At 42.2% G+C, this 27,399-nt stretch overlaps 1 protein-coding gene across 10 annotated transcripts in view; it reads right to left on the reverse strand.

The window, feature by feature from the left end:
• Positions 1-27,399, reverse strand: part of celf5a (cugbp, Elav-like family member 5a) — a 179,705-nt gene that overhangs the window by 82,301 nt on the left and 70,005 nt on the right. For all 10 annotated transcript variants that reach the window (XM_056377929.1, XM_056377927.1, XM_056377920.1 and 7 more), the window contains exon 3: positions 276-324. In XM_056377929.1, coding sequence (XP_056233904.1) covers positions 276-324 — 49 coding nt within the window. The remainder of the gene's footprint in view (positions 1-275; positions 325-27,399) is intronic.

Here is a 27,399-nt window from a genome sequence, read left to right on the forward strand (position 1 = left end):
AAAATACATTCAGACACAGTTTGGTTTAAACCATGTCTTAAACTTTGTTTGCAACGGTTGCTACTAATTGCTACAATTATGTATGAAAGTGCGGCAACATAAGAATGAAAAAGACTTGAAGGAGAGATTATTTTCTAAAAAAACAGCGAACAAGAAATATTGCATTGAGAGCAGTGAAACAGATGAGATCAGAAGGAAAGAATGAAAAGAATTAACCTAGATGAGACAGATGAAAAGGGGAGATGAATAAATGATGAAGAAAAGACGACAACTACCTCCACGGCTCTCGCTGTCAGCTGGTTTCACCTGGATGGGGCGAGTCATCTGGAGGAGAGAGAAGAAAGGGTAACAGAGAAGTTAGCTCTTGCGACTCGGCCTGTCGTTGATACAACAAGCGGCTACAAACCAAAGGTGTCAAGGTCCTCTCTCCCATACTAATAGCGGTTCTGCGATACTGATCAAAGTGCCTTGGCTGGAGAGGAAATCAAAACGCCATCATGCAGCTAAGCTGACTTGTCACTATAGTGTTTCTGCTGCCTGTTATTCAGTGTAAACAAAACAACCCTCAGCTCTCGGTCACACATAAAATAGGGTGTGTATGCGTGTGTGTGTGTGTGTGTGTGTGTGTGTGTGTGTGTGTGTGTGTGTGTGTGTGTATATTTGTATTTGTGTTTTTTCATGGCAGGTGTATGGAGAGGTTGAAGGGCTGAATATGTGTGTCTAAGTGAGAAATGCAGAGGCAGTCCTAATAAAAGTGAATCCAGCCACAGGAGGAGAGAGATCAATGCAGGCCTATTGATCCAGGCCCTTGGGCTGTGGAGAGTGTCTGGCTGGGAAGGATTCTCTGGTTAGGAGGCTCACTCTAATCCACTGGACCCTGATAAGAATGGCATTGCCTGGATTAGATGCCTCTGTCATCACAGTTTTTGTGTCACGCTCTCCTCCTTCCCCAATTTTACCTCCTTCTTTTTTCATTATTGTTGTTCAAGCTGAACAATTTTACCAGACTTGGGCCCGATTTGTTTGGAGGAAAAAGTTTGAAGATGCAGCTGTGATTTACAACATGTTTTTTAACAGCTGCAGCACCATTTCTTGCATCCTTGTCACATATTAGCACACATACTGAATATAAACCCACCCACACATGCATATAATATGCATATACGTACTATAGCTGTATATAATGTTTACAAGATAATTCATGTTCACAGATCCCCCCTCCCAATTCAGCCCAAAACAAATAGATTTAATAATAAAAACACACATATTTTAATACATCAGGGGTCAATAGTAGGAATTTTTTTTTTAACAGGATTACCGGAACATAAAAGCAACCTCTTAGACCAGACTCGGCTATTTACAGTAACCCATTTGTAGCTTCTATTTAAGCATCTTTTTAATGCTTGAAACTATTTGCCATTTCCTGACATCCCAGTCAAATCACTGAACCATTCAGCACTGATATTTTTACACCTTCATATGTATATTTTGTTCCATCGTCTTGTCATGTATCTTTTTTTCAGTTCAATTCCACGGCAGGGCTGAAAAGGTCAGATTTAAAGACAGGGCAGTCCAATAAAAGCATGACATGTTCAAGGAGAAACACCATAATGGGATTTTAAAATGTCTTAATAACATGCTGATATATGGGGGAGAGGCCCAGGCCCGATTCATTAAGTGCTAAACGTATCCATTTTCACCTTGAGGAACTGAGTAACCTTCCTTCACTGAAATTATTCCATAAATTTACCCATCGTAAATAATAACTAGCAGCGGCTAAGACTTTGTAGCAAAACAGGGAGGATATTATGCTTGTGAAGGTTGAGGTTTTAGCTTGTTTCTTGGCTCGCTCCATATCCTGCTCCCTCTCCATCTACAAGTGCTTTCTTTCCCTTGTACAACACGAGCAAAGTAACCCTACAGTATGCTAATGCCAAGCCACAGGGCGAACTGCTCCACAGCATGTACGGATAGATTACAGAATCAACCGCAACGCTATCGCACACGTGTTCAAAGAAACCTCTGAGACAGAAACACCTCCGAATGGGAAAAAAAAAAAAAATCATCCGCAAGACAAATTCACAGATAACTTTCCCAACCCTCTGCTCCTTCTCAACAACACAGGAAATCTTTGAATTTGCTTTTGACATGTCAAACGGACAAAAGATGCTTCCATGCTGCCAGCTGATTTTTGTTTTTACATGCACGATGGAGGAGGCCAAATCTACAGCTGAGGCTCCTCTACCATGCTATGATCTCAGCCATCTCTTCAGGGTGCCAGCGTGTGGGAGGCATCTCTCTCTAAAGCTAGTTACTGTTCAGCCTCCAACATGCCAGCTTAATGGTCTACTTATTTGCCTGAAAGCAATGCATTATGGTCCTGAACAGTCACTTTGTCTTTTAGTTTGTTACATTTCCCTTACACACATATGAAGAAAATCATGTCATGCCAGCAGAAATTAAATGCATGTTGCAAAGCAGACTTGTACTATATGCATGCTCACACATGCACAGACATGGTGACTTTAAGTCAAATTCATCAAGCGCTGCTGTTGCCAAGGAGACCATTCATTAACTTCAGATACTGTGGGGTATGTTTTTACCATGTCCTTTGTGGGCTGGAGCAAATAGCTTCTCGACACACCCACAAGGACCTGAGTGAAGCTGCTTTCTATAGCAAGTAACACAAGTTTTAACCGGGATGCTTTTTGTTATAGCAGTGGTTAGGTGAGGCAGTTGGGAAAGCAGAAGAGGAAAGAGGGAGAGATTGTGGAAAACGACAACAGGAGATGGAGAGAGGGTTAAAGAAGATACAGTACATACAGAGAGAAAGCAAGCGAGAGAGCCTGCAACTCCTAGATAAGATTAGTTCTTCTGTTGGGTGGCGTTTCTACAGCTCTGACTCCACCTTCCCGCCTTTCACTTTCAAACACTGAAAGAGACGGCACAACTGCTCTCTACAAACACTGTATATTGACAAATCAACCACCTGCCTCCATATCGCTCTGCAGCTAAAAATTGCACTGCATCTCGTGGGACATTAATTATAAATTAACCAAATGATAAAAATGTTTTTAAACTTAAACAGTTTTTGACAGAGAAACTTTTATTTGACTGGCCTGATAGTCTGTTTCCTTGCCATGTTTCTCTACCTGAGGGTGTTATTGTGACTTAAATGCCTTGATTCATTCAACAAGGTTTTCCAGACCAGACATGACATTCAAGATATGAATGGTGGGGATGTTTCCAATCCAAATGTGATATTCAGTGAAGGAGAAATAATGTGTCTCCTCCAAATATTTGTTGTTTCTGAATTTGCTCTGCATTATTTGCATTTGAATACCCATGAAGAAGTCCAGTGAAAAACATTGTGTTCAAAGACGGTGTGTTTTGCACGTTTCAGCCCTACAAATCACATATTGTATGTTTCCAATGTGTAGTATGCTGTTGAATATGTGTGGTTGTTTTTTGCCTTCTAGAAAGCCACGGGTGAGAATGTGTGGTCATGCGATGGAAAGACTCATTTGACAAGTCTGTGCTTACATGTTAGTGACGGGCTGTAAAATACTGTACATATTATGTTGAAGAAACCCCATGGACATGAAGGGCACTTTCCTGAGGACATCAGTGACATTTTTTAGTGCTTTTCATTAGGTCCATCATCAGGTTTAATTGAATGTGAGCTGAATGTTTTTGATTACTCTGAAGAAACAAGCTTATCTGATGACTCACAACATCTCAATGGCCTCACAACCATCAAGTTAGTTACTGCTCTTCGTTTTCTTCCTCTAATAGAAAATACAATTATTTTTTCCTAATACAAGGCCCCTGTCTTTCTCTTTTCCTGACTCTGCAAGCTGTGCTGCTCTAAGGACTTTGGCAAATCTATAGTTCCATATGCTTTTCTTGAGCCACCTCATCTGCTTAGTTAAGCCTCCAGTCAGTTGAATTAAAGCTCTTAGCCATAGTATGCTGCTGTTTTATAAGGAGGGTGAGATAGAAACCCCTAGGCCAACAGTACATAATGTAGTGTGTAATAGGCCTGGAATACACACACATAAGCTGTTGGTTTGTTTCTACTTTTTGTTAGCTAGTCTTTAAAACTGATTCTTGACTGAAACTGCCTACAAAATAATAAGCCTAAAATGAGCACTCTCAACCAATACATGAACACTCCACAGATGCACCATTCATCAGATTTTATCATGTAGTATCCCCAGTATTCTGGTAAAGTTTGGCCTGGCTGGGTAGCAAACGTCTTTTTACTGAAATTATTATTAGCCACAAAAAGGGCCGAAGGCCCTGGGCTCGGACCACAAAAGACATTCCGCTGTCTGATTTCAAATTACACCGAGCTAGTCAAAGGAACTGTAGTCAGGACTTGGCCTGTTAGTAGTAGGGAGGATTTAGAGTCTACTGTTGGCACTATCTATGACACTAATGAGTTCATGACTAGTAGAGTTTAGCAGGATGGAGCAGTATAGAGTCCCAGAATCCACACTGCTTAAACTCCAGAGAGAGGGGCCAGTAGCAAGACAATAATACTGCTTTGGAAAGAGTTTCAAAGACCTGGTGCCGTTCCAAGCCCCAAACTTTGCTGGTCTTTAACTTTCATATTATCCAAAAAGATGAACCTCCAATACACAGGAACGCAGTAAACAGAGATAAAATTGCAATAAATCTTGTCCTGGTTTTACAGAAGCTCATCTCTCAGTAGTAAAAGTCTTTTTACAACAGTTATGCACCAGCACTTACTTACAGTGCTTGCTATAAAATAACTGTAATAGCCATTCACCATGTGTGGTGTCTTCTAACTTTCACTCAGATTTAATATAGAGTAATGTTTGTCCTGGGATCATTAATACGTATTAGCGGGCCATCAAAGCTCATATTGCTGCACTGCTTAGTAACAGGAGCATAAACAGCCCCCTTCTGACTGGGCCATCTATGCTGATATAATTAATATTTCCAATTATTGATCTGAAGGAGTGCTGAGTGGTAACTGTCTGGGGGCTCCAGCTTCAGCTAATAAATCTGTACTGTATACAGTAAGAAGGACACAAGAGATAGTAGGAGAGAGAGCGTTAAAGTGAGAGACTGTGAGAGAGACGGAGCTAGAGGCATGGTGGAATGATTTACAGTTATGAAGTGCTTCACTGCAGTCACAATAATTGTTCATTAACAATAAAATTACAAATAAAGATCAAATTTAAAAGGCTTACTCAAGCTGGTGATGAACAATTTCTTAATATTATAAATTTAACTGGATATGAAAAGACATTTCACCACTTTGACATGAAAATGTGACGGCATTATTGTGTAGCTTTGCAGTGAATGATATCATCACGATGCATTTTTCAAAACAATGCACATTTTTAGTCAGATAATAAAACACTATGACAATGTTAAGAGTCTTTGTAATGAACAAGTACTAGGGCTTCTGCATTTATAGCCAGACAGTAAACTACACTCATTGTAATCTGCACGTCAGTAATTCCCCTGTGTAGACTCTTTACATTACATATTCGTGGGCTACTGGAGCTAGACAAAGGTGGAGAATGGCCAGGCTTACATCTACATCTGTGTTCTCAATTATTATCCTCACACATATAATGTACATTGTAGATACGGAGAGAGATCATTTTGGAGTTCTGCTCACTGCATTATTTTTGTTATTAATTTGTCTGTCACAAGGTGATGCTTTTAAAATGATACTTTCTTTTCTAAACAAACGTCCAAAACCGATTCAAGAAGGTATTTATGTTTATCAATAATTTGAAATTGAGATAAGCAATAAATGCTCACATTTGAGGAACTGGAAATCAAATTATTAAATGTTTGGTCATTTTTGCTTGAGAAAAGGCAGTTCATCATCAAAACTATTAAGGTCTTGAGAATTTACTAATTAATAAATTAACAATTTCAGCACAATCCTCAACCAAAGCTTTATCTCCAACTACCAAGTTGCACAAAGTATGCTGAATCAAAAGATAAAATAAACTGTTGTATGTTTTGCATGTACTATATATGAAATTTTAGTATCTCTGAAATTCAAGATCTGTTCAAACACACAAGCGGGTATGTGCAGGTGCATTTCTGACCGAGTCATTACTGCACTTTTGAATGAAATGCGCTCATGCTATAGCAGCCCTGCCCTGTGTAAATGTATTGAATCTATGTTACAAGGTTTATATGTGTGCTTGAATGCATGTGAGAGAATGTTTGTGCAAGTGATTTATAATTTACCCATATGTGAAAATGTGCTGGCGGCAGCAGTGTGGTGGTCCTGATAAGAAGCATCAGTCAGTGGTGAGGAGATGGCAGCCACTATAAGCCTTGGGATTCCTATCAGAACCAAGAGGATTTAGAGCTTGAGGCGCTGACATGGACTGAGACGCCTGCAGACCTCAGCTAGTCGGTATCACATTTGTATGTGAATGAAAAGTTCTGCTCCATAATGCTCTATCGATTTCGAATAAGAAAAAAACATGAACTTATGATTTCCTAAAGTATAGAGGTTGCATTCTCATGAGGTGAGTTTTGTCAGAAATGCATGGTCTTGTTTAGAAAGTGCAATTATTTTTTGCTTTGTAGTTGTTTTGCACAAGTACGTAAGTGTTACTTTTTTTAAAGGCTGAATTGCTCCTTTTGGAACAAAACTGTTGATATCCATCTGTTACACTGAATGTTCCTTGTAATACACCAATTAGCAATGAGGCTGCAGCTAACTCACAAACATGTGCGATCTGTAGTACCATTACTACTAGTACCACTACAACATCTCTGATTAAGACCATTAGACCTTCTGTTGTCTGATGCCATCCAAGTTCCTGTTTATCTCTTTCCCCAAAACACTAACTGCCTCCCAGACAGCCTGAAGTCCATCTACCGAATGCTTTTCCAAAAGGCTTTCCAACCCTCTCTATTATCATAGCTTTACTAGCTGAAGTGGTTGGCCAGCTGTCTGACTGCTACAGCCCTCATTATACAGACAGCAGAACTCAGCTCTCATCAAGATTTCATGAAGGTGAATGTCACACATCAAAACCACCTCATTTGTAGCGCCCCGTGACTCAGCGGAGTTGCATGGCATGAGCCTGTGCTGGTTCTCATCAAACTCTTTATTACTTTTGTAGAGTCTGATTAACTCCAAACACCATATAAAAATCTCACCCTCCACCTCTGAGTTTGGTTATCACTGTCCCAACCCTTCGCACAGACATTGTCACTCGCTCTCACACCAATGCTTGTCTGTCTAGTTGATTATGTCTCCCTGTCTTGTGGAGTATAAGCTCTCTACCAGTATTTGTATAAGAGACTCTGAGTCCTGCAAAACTCGTGCAGTAGACTAGGGTATGTGGGTGACAGAAACAGTGTGCAATCATGAGGGGGAGCAGATAGGGGGATTGAGCTAATGCCTAAATCCTGTCCTACTGAGCCTGTAGCAGGGCGTCCAAGAGATAAAGAGAAACAGAGGGAGAGAGGAGTAAGAGACTATGAGAGATGGAAGAGGGGGGAAGAAAAGGATCTTAGAGAAGTGACAGAAAAGGGAAAACTAATGAAAAGATGCTTGAGAAGAGATTGAGAGAAAAGAGTGGGTGGGGATTTATTAATAAGAAAAAAGAGAAACAAAAAGACAAAAAAAAAAAAAAATTATTTTTCCCCTCTCCTGCCCCTCCTTATCCTCCACTTCCTGACTTATGAGCCACACTTTGGTTATCAGGGGAAGGGCATCACTCCCAGACATCTTTGGCACGGCTGCTTTTCAAGCCCAGAGAGCTATTGACATGGCGTGTTACTGTAATGCGTGAAGCAGTGGGAGACTCATTGTAAATCTGTGTCAACAAATGCTGGAGCAGCAGCAAGCTCAATCTCTCTCTCTCTCTTTCCCTCTCTCTCTCTCTCTCCCCGTGTCTGCCTCGCTTTGCCTCTCTCTTGCATTTACCAACCTATCTAATGAATCTTATCTGCACAGCACACTGGAGGCTTAAGCTTTTGGTGGGCTCACATCTCTCCCACACACACAGACACACACTCTCTCTCTCTCTTTCTCTTTCTTATTCTGCTCGCTGTTTGATGTGGTTTACGCTCTTCAGTTCATTTTGAGGAACTGTCCTTAGACAGATAAGATCATGACGACAGACCCAACCCAGTGGCTTCAGAAGGGCAGCATCATGCCAATCCCAGCACGCGCCACAGCGAGGGTCCGGAATGAGCAGGAAGTAACGAAATGGCAGTGGATATGTTCCGTGACAGAATTACAGATCTAGAGTTGTGTGAGGCTTTAATGCTTAAAGGTGCCCTTATGCACTGACGCCATGTTCCCTATCTGGCTGCTGCCTTGATATTTGCTTTGAAGATTATGTCTTGCCTGACTGTCAGTGAGTTGCAGCTATGGTAATGATGTACAACATCACAGCATGCGCACATGCAAGCATGCTATTGCAAGTGTGCTTAGGGTGAGATGATATGAACTGAAATCCATATCACGATTAACTACCATTTACCTTAATAACAATAAATGAAACATATTCTCCAAACAAAGTTATTAATAATGACTATAAGTAACATTCATTTTTATCCGTGTTACGTTCTAGGACAGGGAGTGACATTAGAAAATACTGTACGTCATAGTTGTGTTTCTGTTTATGAAACAAACTGCTGATGCTTCCTCTAGAAAGCAGAATTATTTTGCCACAGTTAAACTGGGCACACATGGTTATTAAAAATTGCTTAAAACTTTTTGGTAGAACAATGCTGACTTGACTTCCCCAGTTTGGATTAAACCCAAAGCATTGATGCAAGCACAGTGATTAGTTGTTAGTCGTAGGATTAGATGTGATTCATTGTTGTGGTTTCAGGTGCATTAAAGGGGTACACTACATTGACAATTTACCTAACAGAATCAATTTACTGAACAACATGACTTAAATTAAATCTTGTGTCGTTACATGCACAATGTTGGTTTCGGAAGATTTTCCACTTCTTGTGCAGCCCTACATGCACTCAACCACACTCATACTGGCTTACACATGGAGACACACGCACACACACAGACACGCACACACCCTTAGCTGCATGTTTCCTTTACCCTCTGTGTTGAGCCCAGAATGCTCCCGCTGCTGTCACAGCAACTCCAGGATTGTGACAGATTACGGCCTGCTGCCCTGACCAATAGGAGCCAAGAAGTGTTGCCTGCCCACTGACTCATAATTCTTGGCATACCTATGCCGAGTTGACGTTTCTTTAATGGTCCCTAGACCTCCAGTAGGCATCCTTGTCCCAAGCACTATGATTGCCTATTAGCAATTCACCAGCACTTGCACTTTTCTACCCCTCCACTCCCCATGCCACCCCTCCTAAGAGGGGAGAGGACCAGGAGGAGAAGAAGCCAGAGGAGGATAGAGATAGACGGAAGGAGGGAGAAAGATAGGGACGCAGCCAAGCATGTTGGCTTTAGATTGGAGAGAGGTCTGAGGGGTGCCAGAAAGAGAGGGACAGAGAAAAATGGAGACAGAAATATAGATAGTAAAACAATACATCCCTCAACATACTGCATAATTTCCAATATGGTAATGGGGTGTCTCCCTTAACTTTTCATGTTCCTTTCACTGTAGATACAGTTTGCTTTCAGTCTCTACACCCTCTTCCCCAAATCTGGCTGTCTACTGTGATATGCCACTGGAGAACTTCTCCATTCGGTCTCATTAACCAGCCACATCTGCCATAGCTACAGATCAGAATGACATACTGGTTATTAATGATAGGATGATCAACCATTTGTTATCCTATAGGACTATTATCTGGTTGGTAAAATATGGACTTGGCACAGTTGCTTGGGGCATGTGTATATTTGTGTGTGTGTGTGTGTGTGTGTGTGTCTGTGTCCATCAAAGGGGGATTGCGAGAAGGAGCCAGAGCTCACAGGAACGACACAGGGCCAGCCTGCTCTGTCCATCTGCTCCGAGCTTCATTCCCAGCATATCAATACCCCACGTCTACACACACACACACACACACACACACACACACACAACACACACACACACACACACACACACACACACACACACACACACACACACACACAGACAGCATTCTGTCACCAGCGACTTCTGCTGGTTCCATCACTCTCCCACCACTCCAGCTCTTGGCTGTGAAGCCTGCTTATGTTTCATCCTGACACTTAGAGAAAATCCCTGCTTGTCTATAAGCGCATTCAGCACCAAACAAAAGGGACAGGCCTGTCTTCTAGCCCCGTCTCTCGTCTCCTCCTCCTCCTCTTAAGTCTGACGCTGCAACACAGTGAAATTGTTTGCTAAATAAACACAAAAACCCCTTTCACTGTGTCTGGTTCAACCTTGAACTGCGCAGAACCTGAGGGCCAGACAAGCAGCACACCGGCCTGACCTCTCGCCATTTCTCCCAATCTGCGGCAAACAAACTCTGACGAAGTGAGAACAAGAAGCACTGGAGCGGAAAACACATTGGAAGTGTCCCGGCCATCTCCCACTCCTCACTGCCCCGGACTCACCCCTACCTCCCAAGGCCTAGGGTGGCTTATTTCATTGGTAGGGTTTGGAGTGGGTGAGTGAATATGGTTTGAGGCACTGTTTTGTATGTGTGTTTGTGTGTGTTCATGTCTAAGTTTCGTCAAAATTTTATGGAATAAAATAAGTTGCATCATTTACTGTATATAAAAAAAGATGTGGAAATATATATGCTTCACTTACACTGCAGTTTGATCTGTAGTTTGTGCCTTATAGGACGAGAGAAATAAGTTCTTTAGGGGCCACAGGTACATGTTGCAGCTACACACAGATAGATACACTAAAAGTCCTGTGAAACGCCTTACAACTGATTGAGGACTAGAAGTCTTTGTGGGTTCAGACCCACCCTGTGACCCAAGTCTAACTGGGTCCAGTAGGGTCCTATTCTATCACTATGGGCTCTGACTCTCCTTGGTTTTGCCTCAGATGAGAAAATGTATGCATGGGTCTGTTCAGTCCTGAGGTGCAACCGAATTGCTACCCACATTGTCTACTCCGCCATCACCACCACTAACCTTATACTGTAGCAGCATCCTTGACAGCCCATGACCTCACCTGCCCCGCATGCCTCCCACCATCCAGGAACATTTGTATGCATGCATGTATTCATGAGCCGGTATTAAATTTAGAGATGTTTTTTTTTTTACAGTCACTGATATACAGCTAATGCAGGCCAAGAAGAGAGAGACAGAGGGAGGGAGGGAGAAAGGGAGACACTGTGCACTCTGTATGAACTCCAGCTAAATCACACTCAGAAGCCTCCCACACTTCCACCCCTTCCTTGTCTTAGCTTTCATTATTTATTAATTTATTCATTTTAATGATGTTCATCTGAACACATTCGTCTAACAATTAGGACTTAAAGGTTTAACATCATGCAATATAGGACCTTACAGAAATTACATTTGGGATTTGACATGCATTCTCTCTTTCTTCTCCCTCCACCTCACCCCTGCAGTCGTAAGGTGGATGTTGTGCCTGTTGTTCCATGAGGTCAGGATTGTTTTCCTCGATTCTTTGGCTCTGAGGGCTGTCCTGGGTGCTCTAATGGCTTGTTCACACTCTCTCCTTTGCATTATTTCCTAACTGCAAATACCAAGGGGCCATGTCACAGAAAGAGCTCTCCTAAAGCACTTACCAATGTAGGCTACATACACTCAAGCATGGACAAGAACACGCAAACAGAGACACTAAAGCAAGAACATTAAGCACGCACACACCAACACTTGGGTGGTGGTAGGGGGCTCTTAACTCAAAGGGGGGGGTGTCACACAGGGGACATTTTATTTGCTCTCAGACTATGCCACCCACAGAGTGCAGCCAATATGGTGTACAGTACTTATTCCAAAGTAAAGAGGACAGAGAAAAAAAGAGAAATAAGAGAGAAGAGTGCAAAGAAAATGGAAAGCGCAGAAGAAACTGATTTTGCCTCATAGTTCATCTTCATCTGGGTGCCCTGTCCCAAACCCCAGTTCATGAAATAAGTCCTGCTGAAAATCAATGGCAGTCGGAGCCGTGTAAAGGTCAGCCATTCAGCAGCGATGGCCTTGGTGGACCAGTCAAGCCCAGGCTTGTACTGTGAAGCTCAGCTAAGTAGAATTAATGGGGGGATCGATTATTCTGCACACAACTTAAACTGAACTAAGCAGAGAATCATTTTAAGGCAGGAACTGTACCATGACATAGAATGAGATGCGTTTGCCACATAGCCAACCCCAGAGCTCATTTAGCAAGCACAAAGTAAAGGGTGGGAATAAAAAAGAGGTTTTAAATAAAGGATCTCACACTCTCTCCATCTCTGCTCCCTTCTTTCTGAGTTCAACCACTGTACACTAACCTTCTGATAATACCCTGAACCCACCCGGGACTCAACTCATAGATTTGATACATAGAAGCACTTTTCCTCTTTTCTCTTTCCTCCCCCCTCACTCCCTTTCCCCTTTACCTCTTTTTTTTTTTTATTATTTCATGTCACCTCCGGCACCTCATTCTTCTTGTATTTTTCCCTTGTTTAAAACAAAATCAATATGGAACCGGAGGAGACAAATCAACGTACGGTGGCACTACAGGGGGAGGCCCAGCAGGCTCCCATCTCTCTGTTCGCATGCTCCTCTCTCGCTCGCTCCGTGGGGTGGGGGAGGGGTGGAATAAGTGAAGGAAGGTAGGGTGGATGGGTGGAAGTAAAGATGTAAGGTTTGACTTATGGAAGGATGAAATGATAAGAGACCAAAGGGCTGGAGAGGGATGAAAGAAAGCTGGTGAGGGATGAAACAACACTCCAATGGGAGGGCATATGGAGGGAGAAATGAATGGAGAGAGGGATGAGAGAAAGAGAGGAGAGGAGTGGGCGGCAGTGGGGGTGGTGGGGGTGGTGGTGATGGTGGTGGGGGAGAGCGTATCATGGAAAATTCTGCTCCAGTGACTGGAGTGCAGAACGGGAACCCTCATCTATAATGTATATCATGGATCCGTGAGAGATTTTCATACATATAAAATGGAGCAGCACCAGGAAGTGTCTCGCTGCCACGGCACAGCCGAGAATCGCCCGTGGGGGCAATTTCAATATTCTGTTCTGTTTGTACTTTCATACTGTTAATTCATATATACCCATGTGTTCCTTAGCGTTGCTTCATACCGTGTAAGTCAAAAAGGATTAAAAGACTCCATGACTATATGTAAACACATTTTATTCAAGATTATTCAAATACCTCCACAACGAGAGAAGACGGTTTTTGTGTGTTTAACCTATCTCTACTCTTAAAGAGAACATGCTCTATTCCAACAAACTAAGAATAACAAGCAATTCAATTTAGTAAAGTTAAAGATTCAAAAGTTTATTAAACACAACAGAGAATAGATGATATAAGGTACTTATATAGCCATCACAAGCCCTTGTCTCTCCCTATGGTCTTGCATCTCTTTCTAAACAACTTGGACAGCAAACATAGGCATCATGTGGGAATCGGATAAAAATGAAATAAATAAACATGACAAGTGGCCACTTAGCCACAGCCTTCCTCATTGAAACCTGATGAGGGCCCTGTCTCGGCAAACTTCAACAAACGCTAAGTGACATGCTTAAGTGGGTTCAGGTTGCGCATCCGGGGTAATTCAGTAAAAATACAAATGAGGCTGGCTGGGAAAACAGATCACTATGCACTCATTCAAAATAGAAGGAGAGAGAGAGAGAGAGCCAGGGAGAGAGACTTTCATTTCTTTTCTCTGTCCTTCAGAGGATTCTCTCAGTCTCACATCGACCGGCTGACACGCACACACACACACACGCACACGCACACGCACACACACACACACACACACACACACACACACACACACACACACACACACCCCTTGCCCAGCCATAAACAGCACTATATAGACCCGGTGATTTCCCTCATTGGGAATCGATAACAAATAACCTCACTTTTCACTGGCCATTACAGACGGTGTCGACCATACCCAGTTGTCTTTATCTGCACACCAGTGTCACACCTGACCTTGAGCTCTCCTCTCTCTCTGCTCCCCAGGTAGATTTCAAGCAGAGGGTTCGGTCCTGGTTTTTGGAAAGGTTCAAATTGAGCCCTATGGGAGCGAGGAGCAGGGAGCAGCCATCTCCCATGACAGATCAATGGTGGGTCTCACCACAGGGCAGGGGGCCAGCGACTCGCGCAACCTGCTAATAGAATCCCAATGTCATTGCTGACACTACATCGCAGGGGCTGCTGGAGGTTAGCCTGAGATAGGACAGTAGGACAGCCACAGTTTAAAATGCCTCCAAGGTCTCCATGTTTCACATTCCTCTGCCATGTGTGTGTGCAACTGCACATGTAAAAGAAAACAGGTAAATTGTTTCAGTTGTTCTAAAGTGTGTGTTGACATTCAGTATGTGATGCTGCATAGAAAGCAAAGCAGTCTGTACAACTTCCTTACCCTCCCTGCAAACACAGTCCCTTACAGCCCCCGCCTCTCTCTTAAGCTAAATTCAGGCTCTTGCCTTCTCTCCTTTTGCATTTTTTAAATTCTCTTCTTCTCCCTCTCAGTTCAAAGATACAGTGGCAATTTTGGGCCTTCATTAACATCCCAGACATCCCACCACAGCGCAGAGCAGTGAAACCCATGATTCATCGCACAAATCATTTCATATGTTCCACTTACAGGCAGGCTGCAGTGGCTGTTAAGCCACTATAAACACCTATACACACACATACACACACAGATGTATGAGTGAGCGATGAGTGCAGGGGAAATCTTGGTCACCAGAGGAAACTTGTCTCAGAGAGTCTTAAGAGCTCCTGATGAAGATGAAGAGAGGATTTAGACCTTTGCATATTTTACTCCCACTTTTACTCTCTCTCTCTGTTCTACTGTGTGTGTCACACATACCCAGCATATATTGTATAGGACTTTAGAGACTTTTCTGCTGCTCTTCTTTTACTGGATTTTCTCTTCAACACCCACACCAAAGTTTTGCAGCTTGAGACACAAGTTTCAGAAACTTGTCAATGTCACATCTGTTGTTATGGGTCCTGGGCCCATAGTGTAACAGGCATTTCTGACATGTAAAATAGCCAATATTGGGCCACGTCATATGACAATTTACAAACTGTATCAACAGTTAACACTCCAGTCCATTTTCTCTAGCAACTTTAATTACCCGGTGACGCATCTAAGCCTACCCTCTTCCTCCTGTCAGTGGGAGTCATGACATTTGCCAGTTGCATAGCATGTCATCCCCCGGGGGCAGCTTTGAGGTCCCCAGCAAACAGCTACTGTACGTTAATTAATTACCATGAAATTAGAGTAGCGTCTTTTCAAATGGCTGCCTCCATTACACTCTGCACTCCATTTTTCCATGACTTCACACAAACCCATATGCTCCTTATAGTACACCTGAACAACGTACATTCATGTGTGCTCTGTCACATTCAGCACAAAGACAGATGGACAGTAAAGACAGACACACAGCCAAGCAGAGAAAAAGAAAAGCATTCACAGGAGTGGTACACGCTACAGCGTGAGCGATGCTGGATTTTAGGGGCCAATACCAATACTTGAGAATAATAAAATCCTGAATAATTAAGCCAAACCAATAAATGAGTTGGGCCAATATATTTGCCAATATTAGTCCAGCCTGTGGCCCTTTGCTGCATGTCATCCCCTCTCTCTCTCCTCAACTTTACCGTCTCTCTCACTGCTACAATAATAAAGGCATAAAAAGCCTGAAAAAATAACTAGGCAAAAAAAATAATAGTAATAATAATACTAACATATGCTAAAGATGTGCTTTAAGTAGTAGTTTAAAAAGAATTTGTCCACTGACAAATTTGTTTTTCAACTGTTCCCCAGTCAGTCAAAATTAATAAAAAAGTAAATAATAATTGCTTTGAGGGATCCATGGCAAAAGTATTTGTTAATGTTACAAAATGAATATCAGCTTGGTCATAAACATTGATTTTGGTATAGATCTCAAAATCCATCCATTGGCTACAAAACGAAAAGCTATGACTCAATAAATGTTTTTAAGAAAACAAACAACAGCTCATCAATCAGTTACATTTAAACTCTTCAAAATAATCTTTAAATAAAAACATAAAAACTACAATATCAATACTTACATACATACATAATGAGATTGTATATACCCTTTTTCCTACTAATGTATTACAATTGTATGTAAGTATGTGCATATTTAGCTGTGTGGCTGTCAATGTGTTCAATGGAAAGAATGAATATTATTGTACTGCTGACAAATGCAAACAAGAACCACTACAAAATGGCCTATAAATGGTCACATTATATATGTCTTCAATACCGAAATTTCAAGAAACTTCATCATCATGTTGTTTGCAAAACTAAAAATGGTATCTGTGATGACAGCAGCAAGCACATGAGCTCCGCGCCGGAGTGATCACATACAGAATAATATCCATCTGTAAATAAATCCAGATGGGTATGGATGGTTGGTTAATTTCAGTGCTCGGTGATGTAAACAAATTTAAATGCAAACCAACATGTGCACACACACACACATACACATAGACATATGCATTCACAAACCAACACTCTGACACTTGCTTCCAGACAAGGCAAGCAGAGAGGAGTTGTGTGTGCTTCTGCCTGCATTAATTCTGTTAATGATCACAGAGGGTCAGCCTGCCTGTGATCCCTGTCCTACCATTAAACAAATAAAAACAACACTGATTACCAGGATGTTCACTGGATGCATCAATCTTGAGTAATTAGAGAGTGGTGTTTTGACTCTCTCCCCTTTTCTTTTCCTCTTTTCTTTGGCTCTTTCCCTTGCTTATACCAAAGTCAGGCAGCAGCGGCAGACTCCTTTTAATGAACTAATAAGGGTGTGTGCTTGGCTAACCAAGAATGAGACAGGAAAGAGACAAATAAGCAGGAAGAGAGGCTGCTTTACCAGCTAAATAAAGCTGCAACAAGCGCTAGCTCTGCTGCCTTTATCTATGAGGGCTCATCGCTCTCCTTTTTAGAATAGAAGAAAGTAATAATGTATTTTGTGTGGAGATTCCCAGTTATGTGTGTGTGAGTGTATTGCCGCCTGGAAAAGGACACAGCTGTCACATTAAGATCATGCAGGCCTGTAGCATTAATCTGTCTTGTAAAACCTTTAGACCTAGAGTACTGTAGTACTTAGGGCTACTGTGTACAGTGTGTGTGTGTGTGTGTGTGTGTGTGTGTGTGTGTGTGTGTGTGTGTGTGTGAGAACATGTGATTGGTTGCATGTGTAAGGAGGGAGGAGGGAGTGAGATGAAGATGGTAGTAGGGCATATGGCTCAGGATTCAGATCCAGATGCTCACGCAAAGTGATGGCGTGTGACTGTAGTATGGGAGAAAAAACATGATGGAGGAAGAGAAGCATAACGTGGGAGGTTGAATGTAAGATTAGAGACTGGGGTTTAAATAAGAGATAGGACAAAAAATAAGGAAATAAAGAGAAACAGAAAAAAAATGACAGAAAGGTGACAAGGAGGTGAAAGATGAACATTAGTGTGGTGCAGGATGCTGCAAACAACATAAATTTGTGTGATGATGAGCCGGGTTGATGCTTATATCATGCTGTACTGTGCTATGCTGAGTTGTGTTATTCCCTAACTGTGATGTGCAGAGTTTGCTATGCTGTTTGTGTGCTATGCTAACCTGACTGTGCTGTTTCTATGCTATGCTGTGCAATGCTGTGCTGTGCTGTGATAAGCTGGCTATGTTGTTTCTTTGCTGTGCTGTCCTGGGTGGTGACAGCCTCAGCCACTGACAGGTCCTTTAAATTCACCACTGCCAATTAGAGTCACTCCAGACCTGGTGGTGGGTGCATGGAGGAGGAGGGGAAGTGAAAAAAACCTGCTGGGACGATGGTTGCAGGCCTGACAGGCCTGATGTGGAGATGGAAATGCGGTAATTTGGAGTAATTCGGCAACTCGCTGGCGCTTGCCTTGCCTGCCTGTCTGTCTGTCCGCTGAAATAAATGGGGTCAGCAGCGTGTGATCGGCAACTTTCATTTATATGTAAATGACCCCATCGTTGCTGCAGCAGCTGCTGTGGAAGCTGCTGCTAAGTCTGTACACACACTGAAATGCTGGGCCGGAGAGAGAGAGAGGACCAGCCTGGCTGAGTCCCGTCTCTGCTTCTGCTTCTTCCTTTCTCTCTCTCAATCTTTGTTGGTCTCTTTCTTTCCCTTCTTCTCTGTATATACCATAGTCACAATAATCCACACATAAACTAAGACTACTTCTTAACTGTCCTCCTTCTTCAATGTTAATAAATCATTACTTTCTGCACACAGTCCATTCCACAAAGACGAGAGAGCACACATTTCAAGGAAACCCTTGTATATATTTTTAGGGTGTGCGATCCGGCATTCTTATATCATGGACCTTACATTCGGCATGTGATCTACTTTTCAGATGAATTGTACAGATCACTTTAATTAAAAAGCCGCTATATTTAGATAATAAATGTAAAAGTTTATTCATTGCTAACCCGCTAACTACAGCTGGCGGCAGCAGTCCTTGTTCTGCTCTGCAACCTTGTCGAGCTTGGTGTAGCACCAGTTTTCCACCTGAGCAGAACAAGAACCACCATCACCAGCTGCAGTCCAAGACAGAGGAGTAGCAGTCCCTGGCAGGGAAAGGCAGTCAGGGTCTAGCTGGTTAGCAGCTACTGAACTTTCTAATCAAAAGACTTAAATAAAAACTTACCAAACAAATACTCCATATGAACTAATCAAAAACTGTGGTTGGTTGTAAACAGAAGACACAATCCGAACATCTGAAAGAAGCATCAAAGTGATAGATACAAATCACAACTTCCAGTCCTTTACAATAAATAATCAGAGTGGACAAGGGATGCAGATCGCTGACTGTCATATGATCTTTTTTTCAGATCACCTACCCCTGTATATATTTGTATATATATTTATATATCCAACAGTAATAGTGCAATTAACAACTTTGTAAAATGAAGAAAAAAAGTCAAATTGTTGTCAGAAATAAGTACATGCCACAAAAATGTGATGATAGGCTGTGCTGAATTAGTCTGAGGAACAGTTTTTTGTGCCGTGTCAGATTGCATGCTTAATCAGTTGTTATTTAAAAAATATGCAAATGCATCATTGGTAACCAACTTTCCCAACTTCTGAGTTCTCCGAGCTTGTAATACAAAATGAACAATACGAACAGGAATTCTGTTGCAAATTGTCTTGTCTGTTGTCAGCACAAGAAGTGTAGCACTACAAATCTATAATCATTTTCACAATCGATTAATCTGTAATACATTTTTGGTGAGTAATTTTCTTTCAAATACATTACAGTTAACCAGAGCTCAAGGTGGCATCAACCGAAACCTAAAAATATTCAATTACAATTGGATTAAACAGAAATACAGCAAATCTTCACAATTGAGAAAATGGAACCAGTGAACATTTTTGCTTGATAATTAAACCATTTAATCCATTATAGATGTTGTTGGTCGTTAATCGTGTGTCATTCATCTAAGTGATGAAGCTGGCATGCCCCTCCTGAGATATGCTGCAGTAGTGTAGAACAGTGCAGCAAAAAGCAACATTGAAAACAGTGGAGCAGATCAGACAGTGTACTGTAGGGCCTGGAGGTGTGTTCGCTTCATTACCTAGCTAGCCATTGTGCTGATGCAGAACCGGGGTCCTGTAAATTCCTGCCTGCTTGTGACACCATAGATAATTACACTTCCATAAATAATGGAGTGTGCCTTGCCCACTTCCTATAGAACTCTCCTAATGAGATTAATATACAGGGGGCATCTGAAAACACTTGGCAGGTAAATCTTAAATCTTTTTCTTCGTGTTTTCTTTCATTTAAACGAATAATCCACGCTAGAAAATTGACATTGTTATAAACAGTTACTGACAGTGTATGATCTACTCCTGAGGCAATTTCAATGCAATCTCCTCTTCCACAAATTGGATTATGTGAGAATATGACAATGGGGACAAGTCATTTGCGTCTTTTCCTCATGTTAAAAAGGTTATCGTCGACTAGAGTTAGTTTGAAGCAGCTAAAGCATAAGGGTAAAGTTAGGCACCAACTGTAAATCTATTTGACCAGGTAAGCCTTTGATCAGGTTTCTCTCCAGACATCATAAATACTTCTTGAAATTCAAGACACCATTCTCCTGTATTTTATTGTGTGGGGTGGATCTTTCTCTATTCTTAAGGATAATTGGCCAAATGTTGGCTCTGCAACATCATGCCGGTGTTTTCTTCAGCGCAGCAACAATGATGTTTAATGGGAAAAAAGCTTTCAGTTTTCAAAAACATCAATGGTTATCTGCAGGTTTTGGTGTCAGTCCCTCAGAATAAAAGCACAACAGATTCTTTCCCAGGCTCCCTCACTCGTGTGCACTGAGAAATAAAACAGAGAAAAATCTGTTTCCAAAAGGGATATGTAGCAATTTATCCACCAACAGTAATATCTATACACTATGATGCAATGCAGTATGTTCTGAATAGGGGATAACTTACTTTTTTTAAATGGTAATAAATGGTAATGACAGATAGGGCTGGTACACAGTTACCACCTACATCGTCAAAAATCACTTATTAGCTCTCTAATGGACAGTCCTGGACACATTAAAGTGAGCTTTTATGTGAATTTCTACATTGCTTTTATATTTGCATTGCCTGTGAGTCATGTTTATTCGTCATAAGTAATTCATGACAGAGATGCCTTTGATGATGCGTTGATTTCATTATCGAAATCTTTAAGTTATCTTTCATCTTGAGTGCGTCTTTTATTTATGTCTAGTCTTGGAAGCAGGAATATGTGGGAAGATCTAATTTGGCTCTCTGGACCGAACTGTTTTGGATTAAAGATGAGTAAATAATTCATGTGTTGAAATAGTTCCATCTGCTATACATAAGAAGAATGGCAAACATACAGAGGAGAGTCTTGCATCTCTGTTGTGAAATGAGATACCTTGTAATAAACTTGCCCCTTTTAAGTGAGAGATCTTAACATGCCCCACAGGCTGATCCAAGATCTGTTCAAAGTGTGATGATAATCCCATAGAAGATGTTTCAAAGACAACTTTCAAAAACTTTATCCGTCCCCACCAGATCTAAGGTTGTAACGCCTGAATGTGTGTTTGTGCGTGTGTATGAAATCATCAATGAGGATTTAAGAGTTTTTAGGGTTACTATTGGAGGGATGTACCATTTTTGTCACAGTGGGGAGCCAACACATAAAGTACCATTCTGCAGCTACTGAAAATACCTCCAAGAGTGTTATGGACAGACAGACACAAACAGATAGATACACACATATAGAACCACGGCACTGCATTTCCATTGTCACACTTTCCTCTCGGTTATAGTCACTCTGCTCTACAATTCTTTCCCAACTGCCAAGGCAACTAGAATTACTTTTCTGACAATTCTATTGTCAGAAGCTAAAGTTGATAAATACACGTGGATTTGTGTGCTAACATGCCATTGAATGAGTTAATACAACAGATCATTAAAGTTTAACTCCTAATGCACAGCTCCAAGAACGTTTTCACCTCACAATAATCTGTGTAGAGAATTACAAAGTGGCTGCCTCCATCAATTTTTGTGCCGCCTCCAGTTCTCGACAAACCGGCGGGTTATTTTCTAACAAGCGTTTGTCAATTTGTAACTGCAGTTGCGCGATTACGCCAATTTGGTGGCGCTGTATCGTAATCAGCACAGTGCACGAGGAAAGGTGCTGCCAAACCTGCAGAAGAAGTAAAGAGTCCTCCACAGAGCATCTGTTTATTCCCTACAGCAGGAGTGTGTCAGGCAGCAGCGCCCTGATATTTTGTGGCTGTTCAAACATTGACATTAAATCATTTCAAAATGTTTGAACATCACACATTTGAAATCTGAAAGTTGAGTTACGATGGAAGTGTTAAAAATTTTCATTTCGTTTTGTGCTTGATCTTACACCAACAAACTTATATTCCTCAGGTAAAGGAAAAATGAATGTGTGAATACTTGTTGAAGCCAGAGGGTAAATGAAACAAGTAGCATGTCATAAAGAAACATGTGTGCAACACGTATAATGTGATTTCTCATATTAATATTCTGCATCAGTATCACCTACTACAGGTTTTTCACTTTTAATAGGTGATGCTGATGTGCACAGATTTCTGTGTGAATCATGTGTTTCTATGAAACTGAATACAAGACTGTGTACTCTGCACACTCCACATACACCATGATGACGCCATACAGTGCTATTAATACACAAAAAACATGGTGTGCTTCAAAGGGGATAGGGACTGAGTGAGGGGGAGATGGGTGCAAAGAGAGGGGTGTGTGTGTGTGTGTCTGTGTGTGTGTGTGTGTGTGTGTGTGTGTGTGTGTGTGTGTGTGTGTGTGGGGTTGGGGGCTGCCTTTAAACTCAAACCACAGCTCCCCAGTATCCCATCACTGGCTTAGGTAATATTGAGGGAGAAAATAGTTCCACTGATGTCTGAACACTCAACCACAATGTCTGGCTGTAGAGGGGAAATAAAGAGAGGGCCTAATTAAAATTTCAGAGGTACCAGCTGGGTGTCTGATCCACCCCCCCTCCTCCCAGTGTCCTTGTGTCTGGATTGAGACACACTCACCTTGATTTCTTCATTTATTAACCTTGACAGAAACAAATCTGCATCCCCACTCGCAGTGCCACAAAGCGTGGATAATGGGGCGAGTATGCAAACATACAGTACATGCACACACTCCCTCATGTATCCACACAAAGCCTTGCACACACGCATACCAATGTACATACACATTTCCACTTATACACACAAAAATGCTCTTGCGGGTACCCCCCACACACACATACTGCACACACGCACACACACACACACACACACACACACACACACACACACACACACACACACACACACACACACACACACACACACACACACACAACACACACACACACACACACACACACACACACACACACACACACACACACACACAAACACACACCCTGTAGGCCCAAACAAGGCCGTTCTTTAATGAACAGCTTAATGGGCAAAGAAAGATACAACAAAGCCGTCTGGGAGGACTGTTTGTAGTGAAGTGATCAAATACACTCAGCAATGATATCCTTAGCATGAATAGTTATGATGATAAGCAGGTAAGCCGATGAATATGAAATCAGGTTCATTTTCAGCAAATTGAAGCATCATTCTGCCACCGGTGCAGCATCTAGGGACAGGCAGATCAACTGGAAAACTCATTCTTCATCATTTATCCATTGTAAAATGCACAGCTGATGAAAGTTTCTACTGTCACTTAGCATTTTCATTTAGTTTTGTTCCTGATTGCTGTTTCCCTGCTATTCTGTCTGTACATGGAAACTGAGTTGACTGAGTATTAAGTATTATGCAGAAAGCAGCACAATGTGTTTGTATATGTTCCTGCATGTATTGGTGTCTGGATACGTGTATATGTGTTTGTGTGTGTGTGTTTGTGTGTCTGTGTGTGTGGTGTTCCCCCAAGAGTTGCTAAATTGAGGGGCCGCATCTTCATTTGGCCTGCCGGATGGCGACCTTGCAGCCCTGTCTCTGTGTGTTTCGTGACTGCCTAATGAAGACTTCAGGGCCAGGCAAACAAATTCTAATAAATTGCCGTGCTGTGACTGAAAAGTAGCTGTTCTAGCACACACACACACACACACACGCACAAATGCAGAAAGACACATACTGTATACACACGGTGCAAACAAATGGAAAAAAAGAAAAAAAACTATTAGCACACACGCACAGCCACACAAATACACAGGTACACACGCACACTCATTGAATATTAGACAGTGCATTAATTCTCATCAGCTTGGGAGCAAGAGTGGATGTGACGGTGTGTCCTGTGAATGCCTCCTGTTCCAGAGCTGCTCCTCTCTCACCAAACAAACTCCTTTAATAAAAACATCACAATCGATATCTGATATCCCAAGTGAAACATTTAAGAATAAACACCCACCCATCGCCAAACCTTCAGCCAACCTTACCCGGGAGAAAATAGAAGAAGTCTTCAGAATGACAAAAAAAAAGAAGAAAAAAAGAGAGATACACCATGGAGGAAGGAGAGAGCGAGGAGTGAAAGGGTCAGGTATGTGTGAGAGCTAAATGTTAGTTTGAGTTTGCACCTGCATGTTTTTTTTTTCTGCAGTGTGTGTGTGTGTGTGTGTGTGTATGTGTGTTGGGAGCGGTAGTTGTCACCACAGCCATGTCTGACCTTTAACGGTGTTCCAGAGTTAGGTGAAGTTGTCTTTCTTCTTCACTTAAAGGGGAGTGACATTTAATAGTCCCCACAGGTCAAAGAGGGTAACAAACACCAAATAAAGGCTGCCAGATGCCTAAAAAAAAAAAAGGAAAAATCTCACTGTGTAGTTGAGTGAATGGCTGTGTGTGTATATGCCTGTGCCTTTTTAACATATTACAATGTAGGCCAGCCATTCAAGTAATACTCTTACACCCTGACGAGCTATTTGATTCCATCTTGTCAGCCCCCTTTTCTCTCCTCCTAAATTGTTCCTCATCTCACTTTTACTCATTACTTTGCACATTTTATTTCTCGTTAACCCCAACACTTTTTTTTTTGCTGCTACTGTACCTGTCCAGCCCTTGTTCCGTTGCAATTAAGTGTAAGCAATGGAGAGGCAGTGAGATGGAGGGATACAAAGGAGGAGTGATGGCCCAAGGCGTGCCATGCACTCCACCACACAGACCCTGTTGCCATTGGTCACTGTAACAGATCCCCGTCTCTGGAGTTTTAAATGATTCAAACATTTGCCCTTCGCTGTTCCTGTGGTGGGCAAAGATGTTCCTCGTCTCCTCCCCTGCTCCCACTCTACCTCCCCTCCCTCCTTCTCTCCTTTTGATTGTCACTCGGTTTCTCTGCCACTTCCATCCATTTATCTGGCTGCATTTGGAACTCTGTGGAATACACTTTCTAATGCAAGCAGCACACTAGCTAAGAAAGTTACTACTCTCACTTGTTGTTGTTGTTGTTGTAGTTATAGTCTTTTTCATATATATTCATCTTTATGCTTTGTTCTGCAGCTAAAGCCCCAGCAGTGTTGCTTGACGTTTTGAGGTTGAGCATATGAATTTCAAAACAGACATCTTTCCTGGATGCCCAAAAAGTTTTGAAGTTAATTTTTACTTTCCAACAGAACAAAATGATTCTTCTGCAGTTGGTTTTTGTTTTGGTCTAATAACCATCCATATGCATACATACGGTATATACAGTGCACCAAAGCTTAATTTTTGATACAATATAAATTTGGTACAAGTACAGACTAACAGGACTGTTAGTAAAGCAAGACCAAGACCTAATAAACCTGAAACAATAATAACCCACATCTTGAACCCAAAGCCTGGAACAGAGTGAAATGTATTTGGATATAATTGGCAGACTTTTCTCAGTTCTTGGCAGGCGCAATAGTGGACTAAAAATGAGAGGAGAAATGTACTGCATTCAGTTGACAAAGCTCCAGAGAGGTAAATCGTTCATTCCCCAGAACTAAGCAGCGGAGGTGAGCAGATGAGGGGAGGCCAAGGGGGCAATGGGGCAAACAGCAGTGCAGCGGCGCAACAAAACTCCCAAGCCCTAATGACTGACAGACCGAGAGCAGATGAGCTTGCAGTAAATACATTAATTACACAGACCGAGGTCAAGCAGAGCTGAACTGAGCCGAGCTGAGTTGAGCTGAGCCGGGCTGAGCTGGGCTGAGCTGGGCCGAGTTGTCTCTCACTAAGCTGAGTAGGCCTCAGTGCAGGGCTAGTGGAGGATGCTCGGTCTCTGCGGAGCGTGCTTTGCAATCCCCAGGCTTCATTAGGGATGCAGAGAGGTTCTGACTCCCATCACCTGTGAGCTTTTTATATCTGGCATAATCTCTTAGTAGATATTTCTTACATCCAATAATGAGCAAGTTATTACTCCATACAACAGAGAGAGGGAGCAGAGAGGGGAGCAGGGTAAAGGGAGAGACGGAAGAGGCGAGGAGGGAGGGAAGGAAAGAAAGTGAGCAAATGTAAAGACAGCTGAAATACAGAGAGCGATGGAAAATCCACTCAGATTTAAAAGGCAGTAGCGATAAGGAGGCATCCCTATTCAGTTTGGTTGTTAACATCAGCAATGTTTACAGCATTATGACCCTGGTAAAATCAAATAACTTGACAGCCCTTCTGCCTACTGCCTATTTGGGCCTCGGAGGGAGTGGAGGGAAAAACGGGAGCACAGAAGGGGAGCAGCGCTGCCTAATAAATACATAAATAAGTGCATAAATAAACAGAGCATCAGACCTCTGCCTGACATGGCAGAGACAGCACCTGAAGCACTGGAAGACGAGTCATCCTTCTCCCTCTTTCTCTTCTCTCTGCTGTCTGCATTGATTGATGTGAAGGAGGAGGATCAAAGGCTGCTGAACGGTAGTACTCAGGAAGATGGAGAGATAGAGAGGGAGTGAGGGAGGAGAATGGAGGCAAAGGAGGGATGGGGGATGGCGGGGGGAAACGGGGGAACAGATAGAGAAGTTCAGGACCCTGCTGTCTGTCAGTCAGCTCCACGAAATGACCCTCTAACTACAGGGCTAAGTCAGAAATTAAGGCCTCCGGAGTCAAAGAGGATTCACTCATTCTCATTCTCCCTCTCTGTGTTCACCTCATTCCCTCCCTCTTTTCTCTCTCTCTCCTTTATCTTTTCTCCTCTATGTCCCATCCTGAAGAGGAGGAGCAGGGCCAAGCACCATTAATCTCCTATCTAATAACACTGGTAATGTTACACATTATTGGAAAGAGATGGGCAAAATGAACCAATAAGTTATCTGATATGGGTCTCCCTTCTCTACGCACGCTCCGATCCCAAGGACATTTAGGCAAAAGAAGAGACACAGATGCAGTGACTGGTGAAGACAGAGAGAGAGAAGGAAAGAGAGGGAGAGAGAAGGAGAATTAGTGATGGAAAAAGGGTGGGCAATGTGAAATATTTCCTGCTATCGACCTCTTGGCCAGGGACATGCATAGATTTCTGTATGTGGAAGATAAGTGTCTTTGATAAAGTAGGTTAGCATTGATTAATCCATGAAATCTTGGGGCTGTGGACTTGAAGTTAATGAGTAAGGTTTTCTATTTTCTCTGCAATCTCTCACGACATACGTTCTCAGCACAGCCCGGGGACCCCGGAGCCGCAGCACGGCGGCCCCCCTCATTTTAGACGTCTGTTATTTTGGCCTAAGATGGCCAATCAATGAAGTTGGCATTTGTTACTGTGAAGGATTCACAATGCAATCATGGGATAAGGGTTGTAAGGGCCTGGTAGGTG

The sequence above is a fragment of the Seriola aureovittata genome, chromosome 6 (genome assembly GCF_021018895.1).
Source record: "Seriola aureovittata isolate HTS-2021-v1 ecotype China chromosome 6, ASM2101889v1, whole genome shotgun sequence".
Classification (NCBI taxonomy): Eukaryota; Metazoa; Chordata; class Actinopteri; order Carangiformes; family Carangidae; genus Seriola; species Seriola aureovittata.